At 37.3% G+C, this 13,225-nt stretch overlaps 1 protein-coding gene and 1 pseudogene across 1 annotated transcript; both read left to right on the plus strand.

Moving 5' to 3' along the window:
• Nucleotides 1-105: 105 nt before the first annotated feature.
• Nucleotides 106-7,780, plus strand: ttc34 (tetratricopeptide repeat domain 34). The gene is made up of 8 exons (XM_042751093.1): nucleotides 106-662; nucleotides 1,798-3,518; nucleotides 4,716-4,938; nucleotides 5,062-5,254; nucleotides 5,570-5,736; nucleotides 6,081-6,354; nucleotides 6,433-6,647; nucleotides 6,747-7,780. Exons 2-8 carry the CDS (start codon nucleotides 1,861-1,863, stop codon nucleotides 7,281-7,283), a joined length of 3,267 nt encoding a protein of 1,088 aa, XP_042607027.1. The 5' UTR covers nucleotides 106-662; nucleotides 1,798-1,860; the 3' UTR covers nucleotides 7,284-7,780.
• A 1,835-nt stretch (nucleotides 7,781-9,615) lies between these two features.
• On the plus strand, nucleotides 9,616-13,208 carry LOC109110897 (annotated as a pseudogene).
• The last annotated feature ends 17 nt before the right edge of the window (nucleotides 13,209-13,225 follow it).

The raw sequence follows: 13,225 nt of genomic DNA on the forward strand, positions 1-13,225 counted from the left end.
TAACGTTTCTTTAATGTAATGGTTAGGAAACTAAAACGTCTGGAAAATGTTCTTAGAACACAACGTTGTTAGGAGAGTTGGTCGTTTCCATAGCAACCAGTGAACACATGCTGCGGGAAGCGAATGTTTGCTTAGAGCCAAAGTTTTTGGAATTTGGATGTAACAAAGTCTCTCAACAGGTGACTGAATAAAGAACATGGCGACTTTATTACATTTTTTCTTTTAGACGAGTTTTGTTTTAAGACCGACGCGCTGTGTAGCTTAGACATAAATAATTATTAGTATTTTTTACGAGAGAACAAGCACTGGCCAGACAGATAAATTCGCCGTTGTCCCTAATATTATCTCCTTAACGCCTTAAGTGTTGTCTTTTCTCGATGTTAAAGTGTTTTCATTTATGTTTCGTCCTCCTATCGTCTTTCACTTATGGGGTCGGCATATTGAGTTTCGGCAGGAGCTTCTTTTTAGGGACTAGCCTACGCTTTTCTTTAACCAGACAGCCGCATCTTTTGACAGCTGTTTTTGAGTAAAGAGTAGAAACATTCATCTGTGGTTCATCTAAATAGTGTTTAATATGCGCTACATCTCAGAACACAATGTTTAACTCGTTTAAGACAGAAGTCGACAGAAAGTGCGTGGACCACTCTCAAACTCACAGACAGGTGAGTAAACATCATTAAGAGGTGTGAACGATCTCATGTATTGGTATTGGACGATATAATGTCATGCTCTACGTTATATCATATACATTACATATGAAAATTTTAATCTGTTTTAAATTGGTGTCTGCAGGACAGGTTCTGCCATTTATTGCTAAAAGCGGACTAGCGTTTTAACTGGTGCTTTTATTTATTTACTTAAAAATAACCCAACACTGACCAGTATCTTTTTCATTATATTGTTTTCTTATATTCTCTTAATATATATTGTTTTCTTATATTCTCTTAATAATTTGTATTTTTTATATATATATATATATATATATTTTAATTATTCATTAGATAGCCTACTACTTACTTCCAACAGCGACTAGTATCTGTTCATTTAATCACTAATGCTAATTTACCAGATACTAGTAGCCTACCTATTAATTTGCTGCTAGTCACTGTCCAAACAGTGACAGGTAACTAGTAACAACTTTACTCCACCAGTAAGATTATACTGTACCAAAAGGAAATTGTTTAAGAAATGTGACTAATGTAACCGATACTAGTAATATTAATTAAAAAAATGACAAGGATCTAAGTAATAAATAGCTAATAATTCATTTTATTTCTGGGGGCACCTTTCAAGACACTCAAGGGTACCTTACAGATAATAAAATACATAAACAATAAATTAAAAGAAAACAATACACAATAATACACAAAACTATATCAATCAGAATAAGCTAATCAAAAAAAAGTTTTAAGACGTGATTTAAAAAAAAATGTTGTAAGTGCTAGTAATGCTGGAATAGCTACTTGGAAACAAGTACATAATGATTAGTTACTAGTACAAATAGACTGATTAATAGGGACCCTACTACGCATTATTCTTATAAGTCCTAGTGTCTAATGAATAGTTACTGGTAAAATAGAACAATAAACTAATCACTCTACTTTAAAAAAAAAATAATTAAATAACTAGTACCATTAAAAAAAGATACTAGTTAGTTTAAAGGAAGAAATGTTTAAACAGCTTGCTACATAGTGACATTTATTTATGCAATTTATATTTAACAAGTCATTGCATGTTATTAAGAGCAAGAGATTTTTTTTTTTTTTTTTAATGATGTGGTTTCCAATTCTTTTAAAGGTTGTTGAGGACCCTTGTGAAGGAAATGTAATCCAAATCTAAACAGCATTACACAGAAGGGAGATGAATGGCATACATAAAGGAGCAGCTGAACTGTGCAGAGAGGCCGACAAAATATTGCTCTCTGGGGATGCTAGTAGAGCTGCAGCTCTGTACACACATGCTTTCGGAAATAATGCTGGTTCCACTGTAGGACACATGCGTGGCCTTAACGCAGGTCATTTAGAGGAGGTGATCTCAACGCTGGAGGCCTGGCTTGATGGTGTTTCACACAATTCTATTGAGGGTCTGAGTAAAGGCCTTGTTGCTGTATTTCTGTCTACATTATGCCCCAATAACATATCTGCTTCTCTTTATAAAATGGAGTATGTCCTGCAGGGTACAGGTAATGCTTCAAAAGAGATCTTTGCGCGGTGTTCTGCTCTTCTAGAGGGAAAACAAATGCCTAAACCTGAGGGTCGCACACGGTTGATTCTGGAGCTAACTAGAGCTCTGGCCTGCTTGCTCTCTGACACACAAAATCCCAAAGTTCCTCAGCTTTATCTGCAGGCCTTTCATGGAAATAAATCAGAAACTATTAGACTAGTTAAAGAAAGGCAACCTCAATATGTAAAGCTATTAATTAAAGCCTTTTACCAGCAAATGTCTCCAGGATATTCCATTCTCCATACTAAGGGGCAGATGGAAAAAACATTGAGTCCTACACAAGCAGGTGAAGACTTTGATGCTCCTAAAGCTGTTGAGTTTTTACTTGCCATTTCACCAGATGACATCCAAGTAAGAGAGCTTCAAGCAGCAGTCTTGTTTTCTTTCGGAAAGTTCACAGAAAGTGCAGAAGCTTTGTCATTGGCTCTTAAACTAGGTGAATCACAGACTGAACATGCAATGGCACCAGAGAAAAGAGCTTGTTTACTCGTGGGCAGAGCAGCTGCTCATTTTTCCGCAGGAGGACGAGCAAGAGAAGTCTGCAAAGATCTAGGTGATGGCTTTGCACTTCATCCAGCCACAGCAAGACAGCAATTCCAGAGCATTTTCTCTGACAGTGGCGTAGGGTTGGCTGCTCGCATCCAGCTGCGTCAACAGGCCGAGAAGGGCGTCTCAGAGTTCAGAGAGGCCGTTCTAATGAGGCCTGACCTAAGGTCTTCGAAAGGAGTGGAGTTGTTGGATCCCGTTATCGCTCAACTGCGAGCTCTATGCCACCTGGAGTCGGACGGAGGAGGCAGGGAACTGCGTGTGCGTCTGGCAGACTGCCTCCTCCTGCGTGGAGAACATAGAGAAGCCCTTTCCATAAGTAGCCAGCTCACCGCTGCAGCTCCAGCCCAGCAGAGCTACCAGAACACCGTGCAAGTGCTCCGAGGGTATTCCCGACTCTTCACTGAAGACCACAAAGGCGCTCTGGAGGATTTCCAAGCGGTGATTGAGCATAGTACTCCTCACCCACCCAGCTGTGTCCGTGCACTCTGTGGTAGGGGTATCCTGCGTATGATGGCTGGCTCACACTACCTTACTGCTCTAGATTACATTACAGCAAGCCAATTACAGCTGCAGGATGCTTCTGTAACTGTTAGGTGCCTGGTGCCTTGGAATTACCGTGGGTTGCTGTGCACCGTGTTGCTGGAACAGGGAAGAGTCATGCTTGAGGGGACCGAAGAGCAAAGAGCTGAGACAAATCCTAGAGCTCAAAAAGAGCATGAGGAGGGTCACACCAACAACAAACAGAGGTACATTTGCGTTTTTTTCTCATTTGGGATGAAACTTATTTGTCTTGCTGTATCTTTCATTTTGTCTTTTGTGTCTTATGTGGGGATGCACACTATATCGGTACCATCATGGATTACACTCTTAAATATAACACTTCTTTTTTGACTTTGATGGTTCCATGATGGACCTTTAACATCCATATAAAATTTTAATTGCACAGTAGATTCGTTATAGTAGAAAAAGGTTCATCAGATGATTAAAATGGTCTTCACACAAGTTCTTCATAATGATTCTTTAAAGAACTTTTCATGGAATGGTTCTTCTGTGTCCTGTGAAAAGATTCCTTTGGAACTTTAAGTTTTAAGAGTGTACCTTTGATTACCTTTGTTAAATGTAAACTTTACCAAATATAAAAATGAATATCCATTTTTTTTATACTGTAAATTGAAATGCTGTCATGCCTAAATTCGCTTTGTAACATTTCAAATCACTGAATTTGATTATCTGTTAGACAAAAAAGTATAGAATTAAAAAGAATTTCAGTTATTAGTAATGGCATGGGTCATGGAATGGTTCTTCTGTGTCCTGTGAAATTATTGGTTCATTCCTAGTCTTATTCAGTGGTGTCCAATCCTGCTCCTGGAGGGCCACCTTCCTGCACAGATCAGCTTCAACCTACCTGACTAGAAGTGTAAAGATTCTGCAGACCTTATTTAAAAGTGGTTGACTGATGGTGAATTTTACTGATAACAATAACTTGGATTTCCCTGGCCGATCACTGATTAATCTACCTCACCTCAAGTTTATAAAATGGATAGCCTACTGAATAAAAACAAACACAACACTCCAAAACAGTGCTAAACTTTATTAGAGAAAATAAAAAAGTACTGAACCATGAAAATGTACTGTACTTTTTAAATATAAATAGATATTAATATATTATTTATACCTTATTCATTCATGTTAGTTCATAGTGCATTAACTAATGTTAACTGATACAACTTTAAAATCGAAAAATGTCGAGTAAAATCTAATATAAACAGATGGTAACAATTGTCACAATAAACATTTGGGTTGGACCTTCTCAGCCGGATGACCTCTATTAATTAGCTAGTTCAGGTGCGATTAGTTAAGGTTGTAGCTGAACTCTCCAGAACTTTAGCCCTACATGAGTAGGAATGGATGGCACTTATTCAGTCTCCTGTGCTTCCTTTCAGGTCTGCTGTTGGTGTGCACGCTCTCGCTCTTCTCCTAATGGAGTTACAACCCGGTGCCGATGGACCCCAGATTCTCACAGCAGATGCTCTGTACCAGTTGGGTCGTGTTGAGGAGGCTTATCGTCTTCTTCTGAACATTGGGCACACAGCCCCACGGCCACCGATTCTCGCACGCCTTGCAATACTGCAGCTGCATCGAGGCTTCCTCTATGATGCCTATCAGGTGCCAGATTATATTTCTCTTAAAGTCCACCTTAGTTAAATCGCATTAAAAAAGGCATCTATGATAAAATAGCCTGTATTAATTTTGGTCTTCACAGTAAGCAATCTCTCTGTTGTCTTACAGCTACTGAAGAAGCTGATTAATTCAGGAGACACTAGCTGTCTGCGGCCCCTTTTATCTGTAACATCTTTACAAGACCGAGACCTTCTAGAAAAACACTGTCACACTGCTTCCAAGCGTATACTGTGTGGTCAACAAGCAGAAAGTGCAATAAGGGAAGCTGTGGCCTATTTGTCCATTGCCATTATGGCTTCAGGTAATGAGAGTGTGTTGTTTTCAGACACATACAGTACAGTAATATAAATTTACATTACAAAATATTTATGATTATCATAGTCTAATGTAGAGGGATAAGTGTAAATGCTCACAGGAAATTACACCATTGATTCTTTCTAATTGACGCAGTTTCTATGGAAAAATACAGCTGATAGTTGATACTTCTGTTATTTATCTTGATTTTCATATTTCATATAATTCATATGATCAACTTAATATAAATTATGTTAGAAAGAGAAGAAGATAATTCAGAACACTGCTGTTTTATATTTCCTAACAACTAATTATTCTTTAGGTGGTGGAGCAATAGATTCCCTGCTGGAGAGAGCAAGATGTTATGCTTTACTGGGCCAATGGAAGACGGCTATCTTTGACTTCACTGCAATCCTTAAAGAGCACCCAGACCATGTGCAGGCTTTGTGTGGAAGAGGATTCACTTATCTTATGCTGAACCAGCAGAAGGTGTGGTAGCAAAAACAAAGACCTCCACCCATGGGAGCCACCTCGTTTTATCAAAACATGTTTTTGCATGTGGTTTCATAATGCAGTAACACATGACAATAAGGTTAATGCATAGATAACATGAAATGACAATAAACAAACTTTTACAACATTTAATAGTCTTGGTTTAGTGGTAACTTCTTCATACACATTTCCAATAATTTTTCCTTTTAATTTGTAAAGTAATCTAAACTAAACTTAAAATAAACAATATTTTAACATCAGTGGCTGATGTAACAGACACTCAAAGTAATTTTTTTCATGTATGCTTGTAAACTGACACTATAATATCAATAATTCATCAGGAATGCACACTGGACATACTGGTTGCCCTTCAGTGTGGAGCTGAGGAGGTCACTCAGAGCATGCTGTCGCTTAAAGACAAAGCACGAAAACTCGTCAGTGAATGGTTGGGTCAGCACTGTCGCAGCAGCCTGTCAGAGACACTGTCGGCCAACCCTGTACCCTGCTGCGAGGAGCTCCTTCGAGAGGCCTTTTTGATTGGTGGAGTGCTCATGAACACTGACTGCAGGGAACCCAGGTGGCACCTCCTATACATAGATACACTACTTGCCAAAGGTAGGGAACTGTACAAAGCATGTAGGAGTCAAGTATGTGTGCCATGTCTATGTAAAACATAACTTTTATGTTTGTGAGGGGAGGTGAATGTTGCAGGTGCACACTTGAAGCAGGTGTTTGGTCAAGAGCCTCGAGATGCCGCAGCTAAGGCCAGGTGGGGTGTTGTGAAGGTCTGGCAGCAGAGCTACAAAGTGGCAGCCAACTATCTGAGTGTGGTGTCTGAGAAAGAACCAGCGACTCTAGACTTTCTAATCACTCTTCTGCAGTCGGCTCAGAGAAAACGCCTGGCACAGGTACCAGGGGATTTAGTGTTTATATTTATTTTTGTGTATTAGTTTAATTGTCTATTACTCAACTCTACAGTGGCTAATAAAGTGAATTTGTGCTTCCAGGCAGCTTCTCAGCAGGCCAGTAGCGTTTCTGGAAGTGGTCAGTGGGAGCAGGCTTTAGCACTCCTTACACTAGCAGTGCGAGCGGTCAGTGAGATGAAGCTTCAGTACCTCAGGCAGCGTGCAGCCTGTCTGGCCCACCTGGGGCTCCACGAGAGGGCGGTGTCTGATCTGAATAAGGTCATCCAGGGCCATGGTGCAGATGGCAGAGAGGAGAAAAGGGTTTGGGCAGAGGACCATTGCCGCAGAGGCCGTAGTTTGTTGTTGTGTTCCCATGAGGAGTCTGGGTTACAGGACTTTTCTCGAGCCCTGGACCTGCACGAGGAACAGGCTCTGCTGTGTGTGGAGGCTGGTCTGGGAACACAACACCTTGCCGAAATGTTTCTGCGCTTTGCCCTGCAGAACTATGGGCAACAGAAACTCGACATAGCTTGGCTTCTGACAGAGACTGGGCTTAAAGTGGACAGTGGCCATGTAGAACTGTGCAGACTGAGGGCTAGAATAAAACGAGAAGTCTCTGGTCCATGTATTGTACACTAGAAATTAAACATACATAAGATTAGATGATGACAAAAAAGTTCATGTCTTTATGGTTTATATGTATTTATGGTTAATCGGGCAAACATAATGGCAAGAATTTCTAATCATAAATTTGCAAATATTTCCGTAAGTTATTGTGTTGCACAAGCCTCTTACAATTGATCTTTATGTAATAGTAATTGTTGATACCTTTTTTGTTTTGTTATCTACTGTATAAGTTTTGTCAAATTTAACATTTGACGTAGTCTTGTTTGACATGTACACTACTGTTCAAATGGGGTCAGTAAGTTTGTTTTGTTTTGTTTTATCAATGTTTTCAACGCTGATATTAAGAAGACATTTTTCTTTAGCACCAAAACAGCATATTATAGTGATTTCTGAAAGGGTCATGTGATACTTAAGACTGGAGTTATGACTGCTGAAAATTCAGCTTTGCCATCACAGGAATAAATTACATTTTAAAATAAATTAAAATAGAAAATGGCTATATAATATAACTGTTTTACTTTATTATTATTTTTTATATTTGCAGCTTTGGTGAGCGTAAGAAATGTCTTTCAAAAACATGAAAAATGGTCCTGAAATGAATGGTAGTGTATGTTTAGATATTTTTGTTTTGTTTGTAAAATGTTTCTCTTTGAATGTAGATGCAATTATGCTACTTTACAACTTATGAAGTTGTTGTCATAAATTATATAATCTTGTAAAGATTGTAGTATAGTTATTAATTATATGAATGTTATGAAAGTGTTTGAAAATCATTATAGTTAAAGTATTTGTTGTGTTTATGGAAATAAAATTATGTCCAGCAACGACTTTGCAAGACATTTAACCCATGGTCTTGGCAAACACTGCTCCTATTAGACACAGGTAATAAATCTAGATAAATTTAAAAAGTGTGCAATGCAAGCATAATGACATAAAGTGCACATAATATACACAACTGTTCAATTTTTTTAAATGTTTTTGAAAGAAGTCTCACTAATGCTGCATTTATTTGATCAAAAACACAGTAAAAACAGAAATATAGTGAAATTGTATAAAATGTTTATTATTTTAATATATTTTTTAAATATTTTTAAAATGTATTCCTGTGATAGCAAAGCTGAATTTGATGATGTAGTATTAATGTTCAGTAGACTGATGGCTTTCTGAAAAAGTTTCAGTCTTCTTGTTTTTGTTAGGATGTTCATAAGACTTCTCTCAGTCATCCTCAAAGACAAAAGACTACTCAAGTTAAGTAATTGTCACTTTCTTTCTAGTGCTTCTCAGAAAAGAATCCACACCTCAACAGTCTGTCTGTCACTTCTCTGTACATTTTCTAGAACGATGAGCCCTCCATCACCTTGTTGTCAGCAAGCTTTATGATGCGGCTGCAAAGGTGACACTTGTGGGTGAGTTGTGAAAAGTTGAGAGCTGAGAAAAAGAAAAAAAAAATCCAATGTATGACAGGTTATAAAAAATAAGCATGCCGTTTTTATTTACATATTATTTATTTTGTGTGTGTGTGTATTAATTAAATTAATTTTAAAAAGTTACACATAACTACAGATTAAATTCTTGAAGTTGTATTAATAACGCGAGTCCACAAGAGGGAGAACTGCCATACTGTACAATCTCAGATTTGAGTTTCCTGAAGGATTACAGTAATTACAATATATTAAAGTATATTATTAGAAGCTGTAAACCCAATTATAGATCGAGGGGAAAAAGAAGCAAATAGATGAAATGTGAAAAAAGAAAAATACAGGCAGAATCAGTGCAAACATGTAAAAACAATAATAATAATAATAAAATTCACTGAAAAGACCCTCCTCAAATAAATTGTTTATTCATTAATTGAACTGTACGTATTATAAACATCAATATTTTACAGTGATTTTCTAATCCTAATAATCAAACACTATGCTCTCGTTTGGTTGCAAAAACTAATGCGAGTCGTGTGGATGGTTTATGATAGTGCCTTTATGTTTTTTTGTTTGTTTGTTTTTTTTAATTTTAGTACAGGATGTTCAAAATTTGTATGTGTTCCGTGAAAGAAATTTATAGGCGTTTGGACCGAAGGGACATAAGCAAATGATGGTACGTTCGTTTCTAACCTTGCGCTTGCGTAATTTGGACGTCATCGCACAAACGTAAACAAGGAAGTAACTAATACACTGTGAATGAGCCGAACGCTCCGTTTTACGTCTGTTCATATATGTTGCCTGCTCACGAGTGAAGTTTGTATTTATACACGTAATCAAGCACTTATAGGATCCTAACCAGGATCAAGAACTCCGATTTGTTATTGTGTAGTTAAAGCGCACTGGGATTTCGTTATAAGGTAACACTTGAGAACACATGACACCCTCATTTATTATTTTCATATAATATCACACAGCGTCTGACCTGTTTACAAAAGAAAGTTCACCTGTCTTTAGATGAACACAGTATATTGTTTGACACTGCAAAGATTTGGTTTACCATCAATGTCATGCTTAAAAATTACTAAGTAATTTACTGAATTCTGGGAACCAGTATCTAACCCATCACAGAGTCACGCTGACCTTTATTATCCTGTGAAGATAACCTTACAGATCTTCAGTCTATTTTGCATGGTAATATGTCAAATGCTATGTAAGATATAGCTCAAATATATATCTAGTATTTATTGATAATTTGGTTGTAGGAAGAAGGAAATTTTAAAATATTGTTTAAAACTGAAGTCTGAGTGTTGTTAAATCAGCAGGGAACCGCTATAATGCCATCACCTGTGGAGGTCATCGTGGTTGGAGCTGGTAACAGGAGAACACTATTCTGGCAATGCTGTGATTTTTCCTGACAGCATGCGGGTATGACTTCTGTTTTAATATCACTTCAACAGTCAGCAGTTCTGCTGTTTCACCACCACGTGAATAAATTTCCTCCCAATGTAGTGGGAACTGCTGACCCTAGGGATTTTGCTCGAAAGAGACTTCAGGCACGTCATAAAGTACCTGATGAAAACACTTTCAATGGTATGTCCATCTTTCTGTTACAGTAACATTATTGTATCTGTTTCGTCTTTCAAATGCCTTGATTTTTTTGTTTTTACATAGATTGGCGTTGCATAGCAGAGAGATGCTGTTTTGATCTGCACTCCTGATCATCTTCATAAGGTATGTGCTTTCTATGTACATTTGGTCAATGTTCACAGGATAGAGTTCTGTTGATCAGCATGGTGTGCTTAGCTACTTTTTACTGGTTAATGAATGGCATACTTGCACTTTAAGTTGTCTGGAGATTGAATGGGTTCAGTGTCCAACCGTTTTATGGTTCTTCAGGATCCTGCTGTGGCTTTAAGCTAAGAAAGGCTACCATGTACTGCTGGAAAAACCAATGGCTGTAAGTGTTTGCCATAAGGCTCCATGCCTTTTTTGGGGGGGCTCTATTAATTGATTCAAAAGTACTTTAAAATCATTTATTATTATTTCTTTAAAAAATGTTATTTAAAAAAAATACTTAAAAGTATTTATTATATAGTCAGGTCCATATGCCAGCAGAATCAGAATAGAAATAAATCTAATCAAGATTAAATGAGGGTTAATTCTAGGGGTTGAACAAAAATATAACAAAAATATAACAAAATGTTTTTATACACAGTTACCCCATTTTCAGGGTCTCAAATGTAATTGGACAAATAAATATAATCATAAATAAAATGTTCATTTTTAATATTTTGTTGAGAATCCTTGGAGGCAATGACTGCCTTAAATCTGGAACTCATGGACATCACCAGAGACTGGGTTTCCTCCTTTGTAATGCTTTGCCAAGCCTTTACTGCAGCTGTCTTCAGTTGTTGTTTGTTTGTGGGTCTTTCTGCCTTTAGTTTTGTCTTCAGCAAGTGAAATGCATGCTCAATCGGGTTGAAATCTGGCCATTGTAGAATAATCCTCTTTTTTACCTTCAAAAACTCCTGGGTTGCTTTTGCTGCATATATTGGGTCATTGTCCACTTGTACTATGAGGCGCTATCCAATCAACTTCGCTGAATACCTTGATTGTCATTTGTCCAACAATCCAAAACTAAAATCACTTTCAGTCTCTCACTCCAAAAAAAAGTGCACATACCTGCTTACATTCAAAAATTGCACAAATCCCGTAAAAAAAACACACGTGCAAATACTAAATACACAAATCTCTTACTTCACATTTGTCCTGAGGCATTTAAAGCTTTTACAGCTATTGGATAAAAACTGCGTTGGAGTCTATTTGTCCTTGTTTTAATTGCTCTTTACCATTTGCCTAACAGATTGAACAAAGAGTGACCTGGGTGTGATGAGTCGCTCTCTTGAGACAGCGGGGACTGTGAAGGGCCTCCAGAGTTGGGAGAGGGCACGCAGGAGGCATCCATATACACAGAATTCTTCCGGCTGCTTCTGTCACATCAGCAATAAACACCAGTAACTCAGTGCCACTGGAACCCATGCTTGCTCATGCCATCGCACTGCTCCACTGCTTTGGATCATGAGCTGTTCCAAGCCTTCTCCATACTTTTTTCTTGCCGTCATTCTCGTACAGGTTAATCTTAACTTCAGCCATCCAAAGAATGCTTTTGCAGAAGTGGTTTGGCTTTTTTTTTGTTTTTTGCTATGTTTTTTCTTTAGTTGTTTTTGGCTTGTTTTTAAAGTTCTGTATTTGCTCTCGTGAAGTCTTCTCTTGATTGTAGACTTTGACAGTGACACGCTTACCTCCTGCAGTGTTCTTCTCTTGGCTGGATATTGTGAAAGTTTTTTCTCTTCACCATGGAGAGGATTTTCTGATCATCCATCACTGTTGTCCTCTGTGGACTTCCAGGCCTTTTTATGTTGCTGAGTTCACCAGTGCGTTCTTTTTTCTCAGAATGTACCAAACTGTTGATTTGGCCACTCCTAATGTTCCTGCTGTCTCTCTGATGGATTTGTTTTGTTTCACTTGCATGGAGAGCTTCTTGGACTTCATGATGTGGGTTCACATCAACAGCTTCCAAATGCAAACGGCACTCTTAGAATCAACTCCAGAACTTTTACCTGCTTCATTGATGTAGAAATAATGAAGGACTAACCCACGCCTGTCCGTGAAACAGCTTTTGAGTCAATTGTACAATTACTTATGATCCCTTGAAAAAGAGGGGAGGTACATGTAAAAGAGCTGTAATTCCTCAACCTTTCCTCCAACTGTGATGAGAATACCCTCAAATTAAAGTTCACTTTAAGCCCATATTCGTTATATAACTGTAACTTGAATATGTTTTGGTCAGCAGCTAAAATACATACAAATATTTATTAGACATTAAATATATATTAAAACTTTTTTGGAAGAGGTGTAAGGAAAATTTGTTAGTTACACAACATGATATTTTTAGAGTTAATACATTTTTAACTTCAAAATAGTATACTTTTTCTTTCAAAACCATAAAACCACTATAAATACAAGAAGTACATAAACTACACTCTTTACTCTTATATGTCATTGACCAACAAACATATGTGGTATTTTCCATGATTTGTGTATGATTTAATTTTATAGTTGTTTTATTTATTATTATTTTATTTATATAAAATAAATATTATTTTATTTTATTATGCTTTCTAAGGTTACAGAGGAGGACTGCACAGAGATTGTAGAGGCTTGCATTTAGAGTGGCGTCATACTCACAGTGTGCCAAGTTCTCAGAGACGACCCTGTCATCCACAGAATTAAAGTAGTTACACTTTTCTTTGAGTCTTAATGAACAACTTTCCAAGCTGGTGGTTCATGAGGGAATTGCAGGGTGTTTGTGAGTTGGTAAACGTATGTTAATACCATTAATGAATTAATTAAAAAATAATAATAATTAAAAAGTTTTTGCAAAGAAATGTTACAGGTTTATACAAATGTGATGTAAATGTAACCTCTTAAATGTATAAAAATAATTCTCTTTTTGGGAAACCCTGTATAAAA

The sequence above is a fragment of the Cyprinus carpio genome, chromosome B23 (assembly GCF_018340385.1).
Source record: "Cyprinus carpio isolate SPL01 chromosome B23, ASM1834038v1, whole genome shotgun sequence".
NCBI classification, from domain to species: domain Eukaryota; kingdom Metazoa; phylum Chordata; class Actinopteri; order Cypriniformes; family Cyprinidae; genus Cyprinus; species Cyprinus carpio.